This window comes from Nyctereutes procyonoides, unplaced genomic scaffold (genome assembly GCF_905146905.1).
Source record: "Nyctereutes procyonoides isolate TBG_1078 unplaced genomic scaffold, NYPRO_anot_genome, whole genome shotgun sequence".
Lineage (NCBI taxonomy): Eukaryota > Metazoa > Chordata > Mammalia > Carnivora > Canidae > Nyctereutes > Nyctereutes procyonoides.
In genome coordinates, this window is record NW_026575140.1 from 65158400 (window position 1) to 65173878 (window position 15479).

General features: G+C 36.1%; 1 protein-coding gene across 1 annotated transcript in view; it reads left to right on the top strand.

Annotated features, from left to right (window-relative positions):
* Positions 1 to 15479, top strand: part of CUL5 (cullin 5) — a 93819-nt gene that overhangs the window by 69827 nt on the left and 8513 nt on the right. The window contains 6 exon segments of the mRNA XM_055305756.1: positions 1218 to 1348; positions 1596 to 1703; positions 4669 to 4733; positions 11279 to 11411; positions 12216 to 12347; positions 15281 to 15404. Of these exon segments, the coding sequence (XP_055161731.1) occupies positions 1218 to 1348; positions 1596 to 1703; positions 4669 to 4733; positions 11279 to 11411; positions 12216 to 12347; positions 15281 to 15404 (693 nt within the window).

The window sequence follows — 15479 nt, forward strand, 5'->3', positions numbered from 1 at the left end:
GATTTTAAACATTCCCCCCTTAGGTATCAGTACTTGTGTGTAGAGGATGGGAGTGGATTTCAGTTTGTTCTCAGATGTAAGGCTCTGCTTTTAAAGACGAATTTAATTGATAAACATCTGGGAGAGGATAGAACGAGGTAGTTGACTTTTTTGTGGAACTTTGTGGTGAATATTTGTAGAAAGTAATACTCATGTTAATGATCTTCGTCCCTCTCCCCTAAAATATGTTACAATTTAAGATTTCTGCAAATGTACTTTCTTGTTACATGTTTTCTTAATCAAGATTTTTTTGGGGAGGTTGCAAATATATTACAACCAAAAGGAATATGGTAGAAATAACCTATATTCTTACTACATGGAGATAATAACTTTTAACGCTTTGATTGTATTCCTCTCCGGATTTCATTGTGTATATTTGCAAGGTCATATTTAATCTCTAGTTTCTTTCTTTCTTTTTTTTTTTTTTTAAAATCTCTAGTTTCATTTAAAGTATGTATTTCAGTTCACTTAAGTTCATACAGTTGTGGTTTGGTAGTGAAAAAGCTCATGGGCATAAACGAAATATTTGAATTTTTGTTTGCCAAGCTAAATAGTTATTACTGATCCATGTTGGACTCTCTTCAAAACAACTTATTTAGTGGTAACTGGTTCTGTGCAATAAGATTTTTGTGAAGATCAATTAAATGGCAAAACACGAGAAGGTGCTTTTATACCCTGAAAAATTCCTTCTGAATAGTTTTATGTTATCTCAAATACACTTTTATAATTATCACTTTGAATAGTCTAATATAATTTTTTTTTTGCCACTTGATGATGTGGTGCTATGTATTTAATATTGTATCTACTTTATGGAATATATTATCCTTCTGCATAAACTTTTGTACTTCTTTGAATAAAAAATATTCCATGGAGTTTAAGGTCAAATGACTTGCTTTTTAGGAGGAGTTAGATTTTGTGATGTGTGATCACTTTTAATTAGAGTTTCTTTTAAAAATAATTTTGGCCAGACAGAGAAGGTAGATCAGTAGGTTATAGTACTTGGTATAACAACTCTTTAAATTAATTGTACCCACAGAATATTGTTAAGGTTCTCAATTTCCAACTAATATTTCTCCAGACTTTTACCATCCTAGGCATTCTAGACCCAAGATACAAATCAAAGAGAAAATTTAGTTTGATGGATGAGATGATTACATGAATGCATTCTGTCGTTTCAGAATTACATTTAATGTTTTCATTGATGGACAAAGTTCCCAATGGGATAGAGCCAATGTTGAAAGACTTGGAGGAACATATCATTAGTGCTGGCCTGGCAGATATGGTAGCAGCTGCTGAAACTATTACTACTGTAAGTTTCCTCAATAGCAGTAATGGATGTATGTCAGGGTTTTTAAAATATGGGACTAGATATTTAAAATAGCAATTGATGACAAAACAATAATGTTGGAACACTGTTGAATATCAAGAAAAAATTTTTCAGAGAATTTCCCAAATTTTAGAGCTATAGTGCTTACTTAAAATTACATTTATATGTTGTCATTTTTGGTATTTTCTTTTTTAAAAACTCAATTGAGTATAAAATATTTTATTTTTAGGACTCTGAGAAATATGTTGAGCAGTTACTTACATTATTTAATAGATTTAGTAAACTCGTCAAGGAAGCTTTTCAAGATGATCCGCGATTTCTTACTGCAAGAGATAAGGTATATATTCTTATATATTAACACTATTGTCATAATTTACTTTTAAAGAAAAGCTTGCAACATGCTACTAAATTACAAACTAAAAACCTAACAACTCAGATTTTTTTTTATCAGTGGAGGACAGTCATTTTTATTATATTTGGTTGGTTACATGTTTTTTATAAGAATTAGTTATGCTTATGAACTAGAATCTAGCTAGAAAATTGCTCTTGGGATGCCTGGGTAGCTCAGTGGTTGAGTGTCTGCCTTTGGCTGAGGGCCTGATCCCATGCATTGGGCTCCCTGCATGAGCCTGTTTCTCCCTCTGCCTGTGTCTCTGCCTCTCTCTCTGTGTGTCTCTCATGAATAAAGAAATAAAATCTTAAAAAAAAAAAAGAAGAAGAAGAAAATTGTTCTCTTCCTCATTTTTGGGGGAATGTTTAAAAATATTTTTTTTAATAATTGAATATCTATTCATCCTTTAAGACCCACCTCAAAGTACACTTCTGGAACTTTCTTGATACCCTGCCTTCCCCCACATCCTGTCCCCAAGTAGAGTTTAGATTCTTCTGTCCTCTTTTCATAGGACTCCGGGGTATTATGTCACATTTATCCTGCTTCTCTTATCCTTTTTCCTGTCCTCATTCGTATGATAATAATAAAACATAGTATTATCCTTAGGGTTTTATCTTTTTAAGGTTTTTTGTTTGTTTGTTTTTGTTTTTTTTTAATTTAAAGTGAGAAAGTGTACATAGGGGATGGGAAGCAGGAAAGAGAGACTCTCAAGCAGATTCCCTGCTGAGTGCAGAGCCCAACGCAGAACTCAGTTCCAGGACCATGAGATTACAACCTGAGCTGAAAGTCAGATGCTTAACTAACTGAGCCACAGGGTTTTATCTTTTTTTTTTTTTTAAGATTTATTTATTTATTTATGATAGAGAGAGAGAGAGAGGCAGAGACACAGGAGGAGGGAGAAGCAGGCTCCATGCCAGGAGCCTGACGCGGGACTCGATCCTGGGACTCCAGGATCGTGCCCTGGGCCAAAGGCAGGCACCAAACCGCTGAGCCACCCAGGGATCCCCGGGTTTTATCTTTTTAAACATCATAAATATCACAAACCTATCTCTTAAAAATTACCATCCATTTTTTCACCTTCATCTACCTTTCTCATTTCCTAAGTTAGATTTTTTTTTTTTCCTTTCTGTAGCTCTATAAAGACAATCAACTTTCTCCAGTAGGGTTTTTTTTTTTTTTCTCACTCTGTAGGTAGAGAGAGAGTAGGAAAGAAGTTAAGGGAGGATGGAGGCAGTGAGTTTGAAATATTAAATGGAGTGGCCAGCAAAGCCTTCATGGAGGGGACATTTGAATCAGCATTGAAAGTGATTAGGAAATAAAATCATGTGGTTATCTGGGGGAAGAGGGGACAGCAGATTCAAAAGCTGTAAGGCAGGAATATACCCATCTTATTCCAGGAACAGGAGAGAAAAAGGTCACTGTGGCCTGAGTGGATTGAGAGGTAATAGGAGGCCAGGTCATGTGAGACACTGAGCTGTGGAAGGAGTTTGGTTTTCACCCTGAGTAGGATTGAAAGTCATTGGAAGGTTTTGAACAGAATGGATAGGACTTGCATTTTTACAGGATCCTTTGGTTGCTGCAAAAAAAAAAAAAAAAAGACTAAAGGGGGGTCAAGAGAAGAAGTAAGAAAATTGGCTAAGAACCTATTTAAATAATTCATTTATAGGTAATGATGGAGGCTTGGCCCAGAATGATAGTGGGTAGGGGTCGTTAAAATTGGTTGGATGCTGATTATGACAACAAACTATACACAATTTACTAATTAATCAGATGTAGAATGTGCTAAAAAGAGACAGTTGGGGATGACAGTTTTTTGTTTTGCTAAGAAGCACATGCTTGCTGAGATGCAGAAGACCAAAGGAGAAGCAGGTTTTCGGAGGGATGGCTGTAAGGAGATTAGGAACTCAGTTTGGGACTGTTAACTTCGAAATGTTTGTTAAACATTCGTGTGGCAATGTCAAGTTGGGCATGTAAGGGAAAGAATAGACCTGAAATAATAAATTTGGGAGCTTTAGCGTATGGGTGGCATTTAAAGCACTGACACTGGCCATGACCACCAGTGTGTTGAGTAAAGATAGAAAAGAGAAAAGATCCAAGGACTGGCCTGGGGCACTCTCATTTTTGTTAGGAGAAAGATGAAGAACCAGCTTTCATGCAGAGAGAGGATAATGGGTGGAATGACCAGGAGAGTACAGCGTCATAGATGACAAGTTCCAGAGGAGGGTGTGATGTGCTGGTTTAAAATGCTGTTTTGTCCGTTAAGGTGGGGATTAAGCTTTGTCTTCAGCAGCATGGAGGTTGTGTGTGACTTTGGCAAGAATGATTAAATTGAGCAGTGGTACAAAAGCCTGGTTGGGAGGGTTTTTCCAATAGGAGTGGTGGTAGAAAAAGTGGAGACCATGCATTAGGTAATTCTTCCAGGAGTTTAGCTGAGAGAAAGAAGTGACACAGGAGCTGGAGATGAGCAAAGGCAAGAGAAAATGTTAAGATTTAAATAATGATATGTTTGGAGACACCTGGGGGGCTCAGTCAGTGAAGCGTCTGCCTTCGGCCTGGGTCATGATCCCCAGAGTCTTGGAATCAAGTCCCATGTCGGGCAACCCGCTCAGTGGGGAGTCTTTATTAACAATACTGAGCCACATTCTCAGCTCTAGGTCTCACAGGGGAGGAAGTGTACGAAGCTGAAGGGAAAAGCAGTGTATGAAGGATGTTCTGGGAGAGTATGTGCACAGAGTAGTTGTCAGGCACCGTTGAGACCCCCCTATCTGAGAATAATGATAGTCCTGATGTTAGAGGGAGCACGCTAAAGTCATGACTTAAAAACTTCTATCAGGCCACAGACACCATTAAAATATTGAACTGTATTTTAAATATTAAAAATAATGTTCATTTCATTGTAAATTCTTTGCAGGCCTATAAAGCAGTTGTTAATGATGCTACCATATTTAAACTTGAATTACCTTTGAAGCAGAAAGGGTAAGTTTTTAAAAATCATGTTTAAAATTCTTAACTTTTTCAATGTATTATACATTATTGGGTATGCATAGTGCCCTATCTCCCTAAAACTATTAGATTTGATTTTTATTGCTATGCTTTTTTTTTATTTTTATGATTTTTAATGTTGCCTTTGAATATTAAAAAGTCTCAAATTAGGGATCCCTGGGTGGCGCAGCGGTTTGGCGCCTGCCTTTGGCCCAGGGCGCGATCCTGGAGACCCGGGATCGAATCCCACATCGGGCTCCCGGTGCATGGAGCCTGCTTCTCCCTCTGCCTATGTCTCTGCCTCTCTCTCTCTCTGTGACTATCATAAATAAATAAAAATTAAAAAAGAATTAAAAAAAAAAAGTCTCAAATTATAATTTCATACTCTCTCCATGGTAACCAAAAAAATGTTGATCTTACTTTTTTACGTAGAAAAAGTTTTTTTTTTTTTTGAAAAAGTTCTTAATCTTTTTGAATCTCTATGTGATTGTTTTTCCCTCCTTATTAGTCACTAAAGTTACTTTATTATAAAAAGCATAGAATATAACTCAGTTCACCATAATGAAAAAGGGAAGTCCATTTTATTTTTAGATTTTATTTATTTAAGAGTGATTTTATTTATTCATGAGAGACACAGAGAGAGAGGCAGAGACCTAGGCAGAGGGAGAAGCAGGCTCCCTGCGGGGAGCCCGATGTGGGACTCAATCCCAGGGCCCTGGAATCACGACCTGAGTCAAAGGCAGATGTTCAGCCACTGAGCTACCCATGTGCCCCCATGGGAAGTCAGTTTTAATGTAAATATCTATATTCCCATTTAAAAATCAAAATTTAATGAGTTAAAATGGAAAATTAACAAGTTAAATTTAAAAATTAAGAAGGCTGAGCTAGTTACGATATCTTTAGAGTGGCACTGAGTAGTACTAAAGGTAAATTGAAAAAAATGTTTTGATATTATTTCTAGCTAAGATTCACTATTTAAGATTTATCTATTTCTTTTAGAGAGAGCACATGTGCTTGAGCAGGGAGAGGAGAAGAAGGAGAGAGAATCTCAAGCAGCCTTCCTGTTGAACAGGGAGCCCAACTTAGGGCTGGATCCTAGGACCCTGAGGTCATGACCTCAGCCAAAATCAAGAGTCATAGGCTCAGTTGAACACCCAGGTGCCCCAAGAATTGCATTTGTTTGTTTGTTTATGATTTATTTTACAGAGTACATGGCAGGGCAGGGGCAGAGGGAAAGAGAGGAAGACTCCCCACCAAGTACGAAACTGGTCACGGGCTCAATCCCACAGCCCTGAGATCATGAAACCAAGAGTCAGCCACTTAACTGAGCCACTGAGCTACCCAGGCACCCCTAGAATTGCTATTTTAAACAAAGTTTAAATATAAATGCTAAAATATTTGATAAGTAGCTTTCTTAGGAATGAAAAGTAATTGTTTAGAATTCTTTGTTTTATTTGTTTTCATTTTGTCTTTTTTGAGCCATGTTCAGTTTAGTGATATTAAAGTGGAAGATACCTGGGTCATATAGTTTCGTAGTAACTTGTTTTCTTTATACATTGTGAAATATATGAAACATATAAACACTATGTATTCAAAATCTCTTCATAAGGATAAAGAAAGGTCTTCCTCGTTCATCCCTGCTCCCAGCATTTTTTAATGAAAATTTTTGAATTTTTGTCACTCTGCTGCTTTGTCAAATATGTATCTCTCTGTACATCCATCAATGTTTAAAATTAATTTCAAAAGAAGTTTCAGTAGGTGCCTGGGAGACTTAGTCAGTGAAGCATCTGCCTTCAGCTCAGGTCATGATCTCGGGGTCCTGAGATCGAGTCCCATATTGGGCTCCGAGCTCAGCAGCAGCCTGCTGCTCCCTCTGCCTTTGCCCTTCCCCCCCATGTTCTCTTCACTCTGCTCTCTCTCGAATAAATAAATAAAATCTTTTTTAAAAAAAAAGATGTTTCAGGCACCAGTTACTTTCACTCCCTGAACACTTCAGCATGTAGTCATGAATGGAATTTGGTGTCAGTTTAGGTTTTCAGATAAAATTTACACACTGGTGTATGTATAAATCCTAAGTGTACTGTTTTGTGAGATTTCACAGATGTGCCCCCCGCCCCAGACCTGTGAAGATGACAGTGAAAATCCCCCATGCACATCCCATGTGATCCTACCTCGCCTCCTTCTGGAGTAGCCCACTGTTGTGATTATTTCAGCATAGATCAGTTTTGCCTGATCGAGGACTTGATCTAAATGGAATCCTACAATACGTACTTTTGTGTGTAAAGCTTCTTTCATCCATTGTTTTTGTGTCACAGTGGTCCTCTTTTCCCAGGTGTTGGTACTGCTTTACCCCCACACCAGTAAAGCAAGGGAGTGTTGGTTGATCCACATTCTTACCAACATTTAGAGTTGTCATTTTAATTGTAGTCATTCTAGAAGTATGTAGTGATGATCTCATTATGGTTGTAATTCCATTTCTCTCATGACTGTTGCTACTGAGCACTTTTTCCTGTACTATTTGGCCTTCTTACATTTTCCTTTATAAAATATCAATTCTGCATTTTTGCCTGTTTTTTTTTTTTCCATTGCATTATTCCTTTTTATTAGGGAGCTGTAAACGTTCTTAGGTAGTCTGTATATAGATTCTTTGAGAGGTACTTGCTTTTCTTTTATGGTTCTTGCTTTTTGGTTTTGTCTAGAAAAACTCGATTTCTATATGACACAAAGATAATCTTTTGTGTCTTCTAGAAGCTTTATAATTGTAGCTTTCACATTTAGTTCTAAGATCCATCTTTAATTAATGATTACTTATAAGTAGGGGGTTAAATTTAATGATTTTTTTCTTTTCCATATGGATAGCAAGTGTTCTCATCACCATTTATTGGAAATATTTTCCATCCCCACTGCATTGCTTTGGTGCCTTTTGTCAAATATCAAATGACCTAAAAAATATGTGTGTATTTCTGGGCTCTCTATATTATTTCATTGATTTATTTGGGTATCTGTAGGCCATTACTACATAGTCCTAATTAATATAGTTCTGTAGTAAGTCGAGTAGTATATAATTTGTTCTTTTTTCCATGAACACTTGATGTTCCAGTATTTTGCTAGAATATAGAAGTAGAATTGATTTTTGTGTATTAATTTTATATCCTGTTACCTTGTCAAAGCTATCAGTTCTAATAGTTGTTTGTAGATTTCTTAAGACCTGTCTATAAATAATCATGTAATCCATAAACAGACAGCTTTACTTCTTCCTTTCTGATCTTTATACCACTTGCTTCTTTTTCTTGCCTTGGTACACTGGTTAGGATCGTTAAGTACAATGTTGAATGAAAGTAGTTAGAGTGGGCATCCCTGCCCTTTCTGTCAAGCTTGGTGAGGGGGGACCTTTAATATTACTAAGTACAAAGTTAGCAGAGGGCTTTTCATAGATGTCCTTAATTAGATTGCTTTTTATCCCAGCTTGTTAAAAGTTTTGATAATGAATGGCTGTTGACTTGCATTATATGCTTTTTCTGAGTATATAGCCAAGAGAAACAAAAACGTACACCCACTCAAAAATTTGTACACAAATGTTTGTAGCAGCATTATTCTTAATAGCTCCCCCAAAAGGAAAAATCCCAAATGCCTATTGTCTAATGAATGGGTAAGCAAAATGTGGTATATTCATGCAATGCTATATTATCCAGCCATAAAACAACATGAAATTCTATTACATGCTTCAATATGAATGAAACCCTGAGAATATGCTAAGTAAAATCAACTATATACAAAAGGACACGTTTTGTATCTTTCTACTTATATCTAGGATAGGCAAATTCATTGATATAAAAAACAAAATAGACATCAGCTGGGGGTGAGGGGAGTAGGAGTTTATTGTTTAATGAGTGTAGGGTTTTTGTTTAGGATAGTGAAAAAGCTCTGCACACAGATATTTGGTAATATTTGCAAAACATTATGAATGTACTTAATGCCACTGTAAACTTAAAAATAGTTAAAATGGTAAAATTTTACCACAATAAAAAAGGAATGAACTATCAGTATATGTTATGATACGATGAATCTTTTTTTTTTTGATACGATGAATCTTAAGAACAACATGCTAAGTAAAAGAAGTCGGTCACAAAAGACCACATATTGTATGATTCCCTTTATTGAGATGTTCAGAATAAGGAAATCCATAAAGGCAGAAGGTAGAATACCTGTAGCCAGGCATTGGCAGGGAGGGATAGCTGGAGAATGACATTTGACTGCTAATGCGTACAGGGTTTCTTTTGGGGATCATGAAAATGTTTCAAAACTTCATTATGAAAAACAAAAACAAAAACAAACAAAAAAAAAAACTTCATTATGATGGTTGCACAAGTCTGTAGGTATACTTTAAAAACATTAAATTGTGTTAATGGACATAAATGATATGTGAATTATATCTTAGTAATAATAAATAAGAAAATAAGAAATAGTAACAAATAATACATATTAATAGACAAATAGGTGGAAATTGTTAACTGGGGAAAGCCAGAATATCTGTAGCAAGATGTAATTGGAATCACAGAGAACAGAAAAGGGGGACACAGCAGTATTTGAAGAGGGATTGACCAGAAATTTCCAAAATTATTGCAAGATGGCAACTCTTAGATTCAGGCATCTCTTTGAATCTCAAGCAGGATAAACGCAGATGAAACCATTCCCAAGTATGTCACAGTGAAACAGTTAAAAACTGCAAACAAACAAGGCTTTAAAACAGCCACCAGAGGGGAAATGACACTACCTTCAAAGAAACGTTGATGAACTAACTACTTTTCAGCAGAGTGAATTGGAGGAAGGAAGATAAATAGAGCACTACCCTTAACTTAGGGCAGTAGTTACTGCAGGAGCCGAGCTTTTTAACAGTGCCAGTAGATTGGAAGAGATAGAGGGGTTCTTGAGAAGTAAGTTAGTGGTCTTCAGCCTGGATGCAGAAAACCTTCCTGGAGTCTGCCAATGTGGATGCTGGTCCTCTGCCTCTACGTCTGCCTCCTCTACGCTGAAGCCATTGGTGGAAGCTATCATTATGATCTGCCCTTTCTACTTCTTCCCACCATTAATCTTCCCTGCTTTACAAAGAAAAGCACATCTCTCTCTATTCTTACTGTGGTGTGTTGCCTCAAAACATGAAAAGCCTCCAAGTCGCATAAGAAAGGAATATTTTGAAACATTGGGATTGATGTCAGAAAATGAATTTCTAATAATTAGGTACCAGATCCTTTTGGAGGTCACATGATTTCCCAGTTCTTGGCTTTCCACCCAATTGATAGTTACTTTGATGCATTACTAAAAATAACCCTTTTTTGTTAGATCTGTATGTATTTTTTAAGCAAATTACTCAGGAGGTTCTCAACGAGTTGAGTAACATCAGAAAAGCTTTTTCCGGGCACCTGGGTTGCTCAGTGGTTGGAGCGTCTGCCTTTGGCTCAGGTTGTGATCCCAGAATCCTGGGATCGAGTCCTGTATCATGCTCCCTGCAGGGCTTCTCCCTCTGCCTATGTCTCTGCCTCTCTCTCTGTGTTTCATGAATAAATAAAATCCTTAAAAAGAAAAAAAAAAAAAGCTTTGCAGTCTGATCTACTTACTTACCTGAATAAGATTCTTCAGGTCTAGACATACAGTTACAAAGAGTAGAAGTAAAATTGGTTGTAATTTCTGGATTCATTAAGCAGGAGGGAAAAAAGTTTTGGTAAGTTGTGTACTTAAAATAATGTGAATAACTCCATTCTGGGAAAATAACACTTAAATTTTATATACACAAATTCTAAAATGTTGGATTTAAATTTATTCACATTTGTAGTTTAGAGAAGCAGGATAAAGAATATATGCAAGACTTTCAACCATAAAAGTACACTGGTTTTTAAATTTTGTTGGCAAAGTAAAATGGAGATACGAGTTCTTCATTGTTTAAGAAAAGTTTGTGTACAGTTTTCTAAAATGGGTGACGGGGGATCCCTGGGTGGCTCAACAGTTTAGCGCCTGCTTTTGGCTCAGGGCGTGATCCTGGAGTCGAGTCCCAGGATCGAGTCTCACATCAGGCTCTCTTCATGAAGCCTGCTTTTCCCTCTGCCTGTGTCTCTGACTCTCTCTCTGTGTGTCTCTCATGAATAAATAAGTAAAATCTTTTTAAAAAATTAAAATTAAAAAATAAAATCGGTGACGGGTGTCACATCACTGTGATGTAGGTTATGTGGAAAAGTATTTAGCAAGTAAGTACCTGAATAAAAATTGTAAAGATCATCGACAAGGCCACTAGAGTGGGCAGGGCATTGCCTGGCCACAGAATATCTGGCCCACAGAATATCTGTGGGCCTCACTCCTGCAGATTCAGCATCAGGAACCTGAGAGAAAGTGTCTCCTTCAGCTGTGCACCCTCATCGTCTGTTCATCGTTCTCTTAGCGCTCATCACTGCATTTATACAAAATAAATTTGTGAAAAATCTGCTTTAGAAAAAAATATGTGCAGATATCAGTCAGTTTTCATCAACTGCTTTGAATTTGTTTTTTAGGGTGGGGTTAAAAACTCAGCCTGAATCAAAATGCCCTGAGCTGCTTGCCAACTACTGTGATATGTTGCTAAGAAAAACCCCATTAAGCAAAAAACTAACATCTGAAGAGATTGAAGCAAAGCTTAAAGAAGTGGTATGTTTTTTTTTTTCTTAAGTTTCACAAATTGTAATTACCTTACTGGGAATTTGTGTGGTGCTGAAGAGACTTTCTGTGAGTGTGATTTGTGTTGTGGAATGTTGTGGAATTTGATAGTGTAAGAGCTCTCCAGGCCAGTTATTTCTCTTCTTGGAAATTTTTATTTTGTAGCTTCTAGAAAAGGGAAATAGTGTTTAATTCTTTCCCTTGCTTGATTCTTTTAAAGGTATTCAATGCTGGCTCCCATTAAAGGACAAAGAAGGGGAAATGACAGTAGAGAGTCTGGAAGTTTGTCACTTCTTTCTTTGTGAGAGCTAGATATAGATAACTTGGAATGAGTGAGTGTAGTTAGTACCTTGCATTTCTGTCTCCTGGGTGTTAGCGTAATATGCTATAAGCCCAGGAATGCAAAGAGGAAAAAAATAAAGAAGTAAAGATAGAAAAGATAGACAAAAGGCTTAGAAGGTTAGTGTCAGATCACAATGAGGCTATAGAGAAGAGAAATTTTGGGAATAACCCTTAATTTTCATGTAAAGTTTTATTACATTATTTATTAAATCCAGAAAATTAATGTCTATAGGAACTAAAAGGTGATTTGATTACAGTCTCAAATGTGCTAACTTTTAAAGTAGTAAAGTAGGATATTGGGGCGAGTCATTTTTCAGAGTTGGGTGGTTCAGCAGGCTTCTAACTCTGTAGGCTTCGGTAAATTTTGGGATTTTAACATTGGGGTTATGGAAAGGTCTCAGAGAGATGGCCAAGAATATGCATGAATTGAAAGTAGCATTGTTTTCTGTGCAGCTGTTGGTACTTAAATACGTACAAAATAAGGATGTTTTTATGAGATACCACAAAGCTCATTTGACACGACGTCTTATATTAGACATCTCTGCTGATAGTGAAATCGAAGAGAATATGGTAGAGTGGCTAAGAGTAAGTACATTTTTTAATACTTGTTTTCCTTAATATAGCACATGATTCTTATGCGTTCTTCAATAATACATGTTGGTGATATTAGTGTCAAAGAAGTAGGGGATGTTTTATAAGAGCATGGCATCAAGAATATGAAATAAAGTGATATTTAATAAAGTATATTTTCTTAATAAAGACTTTTAATGAAACACCCTTGCTATTGCTTTTCTTCCGATATATTTCCACTTCCATTTGAACTGGCCTTATTAAATGGGCTGTGGATAGATAATTGCATTAAGGTGTTTTTAGTACCAAATGCTTAAGGGTGCTTGTAAATAACGACCTTTATGTAGCTAAAAGAACCAGTACATAAAAGATGATGGCTTATTTATTAAATAATCAGTGCTAATTGATTATGACTAGATTCTCATACCTGTTTTAAGTCTGCTCCTGTCAGTTCACTTTAATGGGATTTGAGTTATATTAAAATGAATGTCTTTAAAAAAAATAAAATGAATGTCTTTTATTTATATGGTGTTAAGATACATAATATTATATTCATATATGTAGTTATATGTGCTCTATATGTCTTTCATTTATATATATTTCAAAATACACATAGATTGCTCTGATTTGCATGATAGTATAGGATAGTAAAAATTACTCTGCAAACTGACAGTGTGCAACATGATCTTAATGTTAACAGTCAGTGGGGAAAATTGTTTTGTAACTGAGAAATTTCTAAAACATTAACAACTCACACATGGGAAGAAAATTGTAAAATGAGTATGTATTTAGGACACTGTAATTCAAAGGATAGAATCTTTTAGAACTAAAGTACTATTTCTTTGTAAAAACCTGAGGTAGTTAGAAAAATATTTGCAATTCATATGTCCAGTATTGTATCTAGAATACATAAAGAACTCTTACAACTCAACAGTAAAAAGACACCTGAGTTTAAAATGGGTGAAATATTAAAATAGACATTTCTTTCCAGGAGATATTTACATGGCCAATGCATGTATCAAAGGTGTTGGACATCATTAGTCATTAGGGAAATGCAAATCAAAACCACAGTGAGAGGGACACCTGGGTGGCTTAGCACCTTAGGCTTAGTCTGCCTTCAGCTCAAGGCGTGATCCTGGAGTATGAGGATCGAGTCCCACATCAAGCTCCCCATGGGGAGCCTGCTTCTCTCTCTGCCTATGTCTCTGTCTCTGTCTCTGTCTCTCTCTCTCTCTCTGTCTCTCATGAATAAATAAATAAAATCTTAAAAAAAAAAAACACAGTGAGATAACTTACTTTACTCCTGCTTTCCTCCCATTCTCCTTTACTCTCATTGTGGTGGCTAAAAATAAAAAGAAAACAAGTGTGGCAGGGAGAGGAGAAATTGATCATGCAGCCACCAGGGAAAACAATTTGGCCGTTCTTAGAAGTTAGACATAGAATCAACCCAGCAATTCTTCTCCTAAGTAATTCTTCTCAAGAGAAATGAACCTTGTCTGTGAATGTTTACAGCAGCATTATTAATAAGAGCCACAAAGTGAAAAAAAACCAAATTGCCAATCAGCTGGTGAAGGGATGAACAAAATATGGTTTAATCATATAATGGGATATTTAGTAGTCAAGAGAAAAGCAGTGCTGACACACGCTACAACATGAGTAAACTTTGAAAATATGTTAAGTGGAAGAATTTACAAAAGACCACGTAGTATATGATTCCACTAAAACAAAATGTTCACAATGGCCAGTCCACAGAGACTCTGTAAATACACCAAAACCTACTTAATTGTATACTTTGAAAGAGTGAGTGTTATGGTAGATGAGTTGTATCTCAGGAAGACTGTCCTGTACATGAAGAGTAGTTTGACAAGCCCTGGCCTTCTCGTCTTATGACTTAGAATTCGGTGTCAGCATCTTCCCTGTGCCTTGGGAGAGTTGTGATACTCTCTGTAAGTTTGGGTCGTCGGCTTCCAGCCTGTTGTTTTTTGAGCTCTCAGTGTTGTGAAAGTTTTTGCTGGTGTTGCTTCTTCTGGGGCTTCTTGATTGTTTTTGTTTTGTTACTACTCATTTCTCACTTATGTTTGTTGTTTTTTAAAGACTTTTTATTTATTCATGAGAGACACAGAGAGGCAGAGATATAGGCAGAGGGAGAAGAAGGCTTCCTGCAAGGAGCCTGATGTGGGACTTGATCTCGGACTCTGGGATCACACTCTGAGTCGAAGGCAGATGCTCAACCACTGAGCCACCCAGGCATCCTGTTTTCTCACTTATATTGATAATTTACCTTCAGTAAACTTACCTTAAGATAATTTGCCTTAAGTTCTTATTCCTGTATATTTAGAGTCTTAATTGTTGGCAGTATCAACATTACAACCTCAATGTGCCGTTTATGTTCTATTAGATTATTTTCATTTCCAGGTTTATTTTTATTTCCTTCGTATGCTTTTATTATCGTCATTTGCCACTTAGGTCTCTTGATTATCCATTTTTATAAAATGTTAAGTGGATTTATCACTGGAAGGCAAGGATGCTACAAAACTATATGCTTTGCTTTCTGTGGATAAACTGAATAAACAGATAACTAACAGATCCTGAAAAAAGTGTTATGACTGGTCACTGATGAGAAGTAGATTTTGTACTTTATACATTCCTCACATTTCATATTTGGTGATAACTGAGAGTTGACTTGTGTTGTTGAGGGATTGGTATTATTGAACTACGCTGCAGTGACTGATTCATGTCTATTGGAATCATGCAGAGAAAGCTGGGGTGACCTTATTTAGTTTTTAAGAATCAAATTTAATAGTATAGAATATAAATATTCTAATAAATAAAAGGGGAATGATTTTATATTAAGGCGTCTGAGACTTAGTTTTCCATTAAAAGTTTTTCCTAATAGTATATCAGATTATATTATTGTTCATTACCTCTTTTGTCTTTGCTTTTCATAGGAAGTTGGTATGCCAGCAGATTATGTAAACAAGCTTGCTAGAATGTTTCAGGACATAAAAGTATCTGAAGATTTGAACCAAGCTTTTAAGGAAATGCACAAAAATAATAAATTGGCTTTACCAGGTATTGTTTTATAATTATGTGTGTGTATATATAACCTTTTTAAAGAAAATATCTTTATTTTCCAATATATTAAAA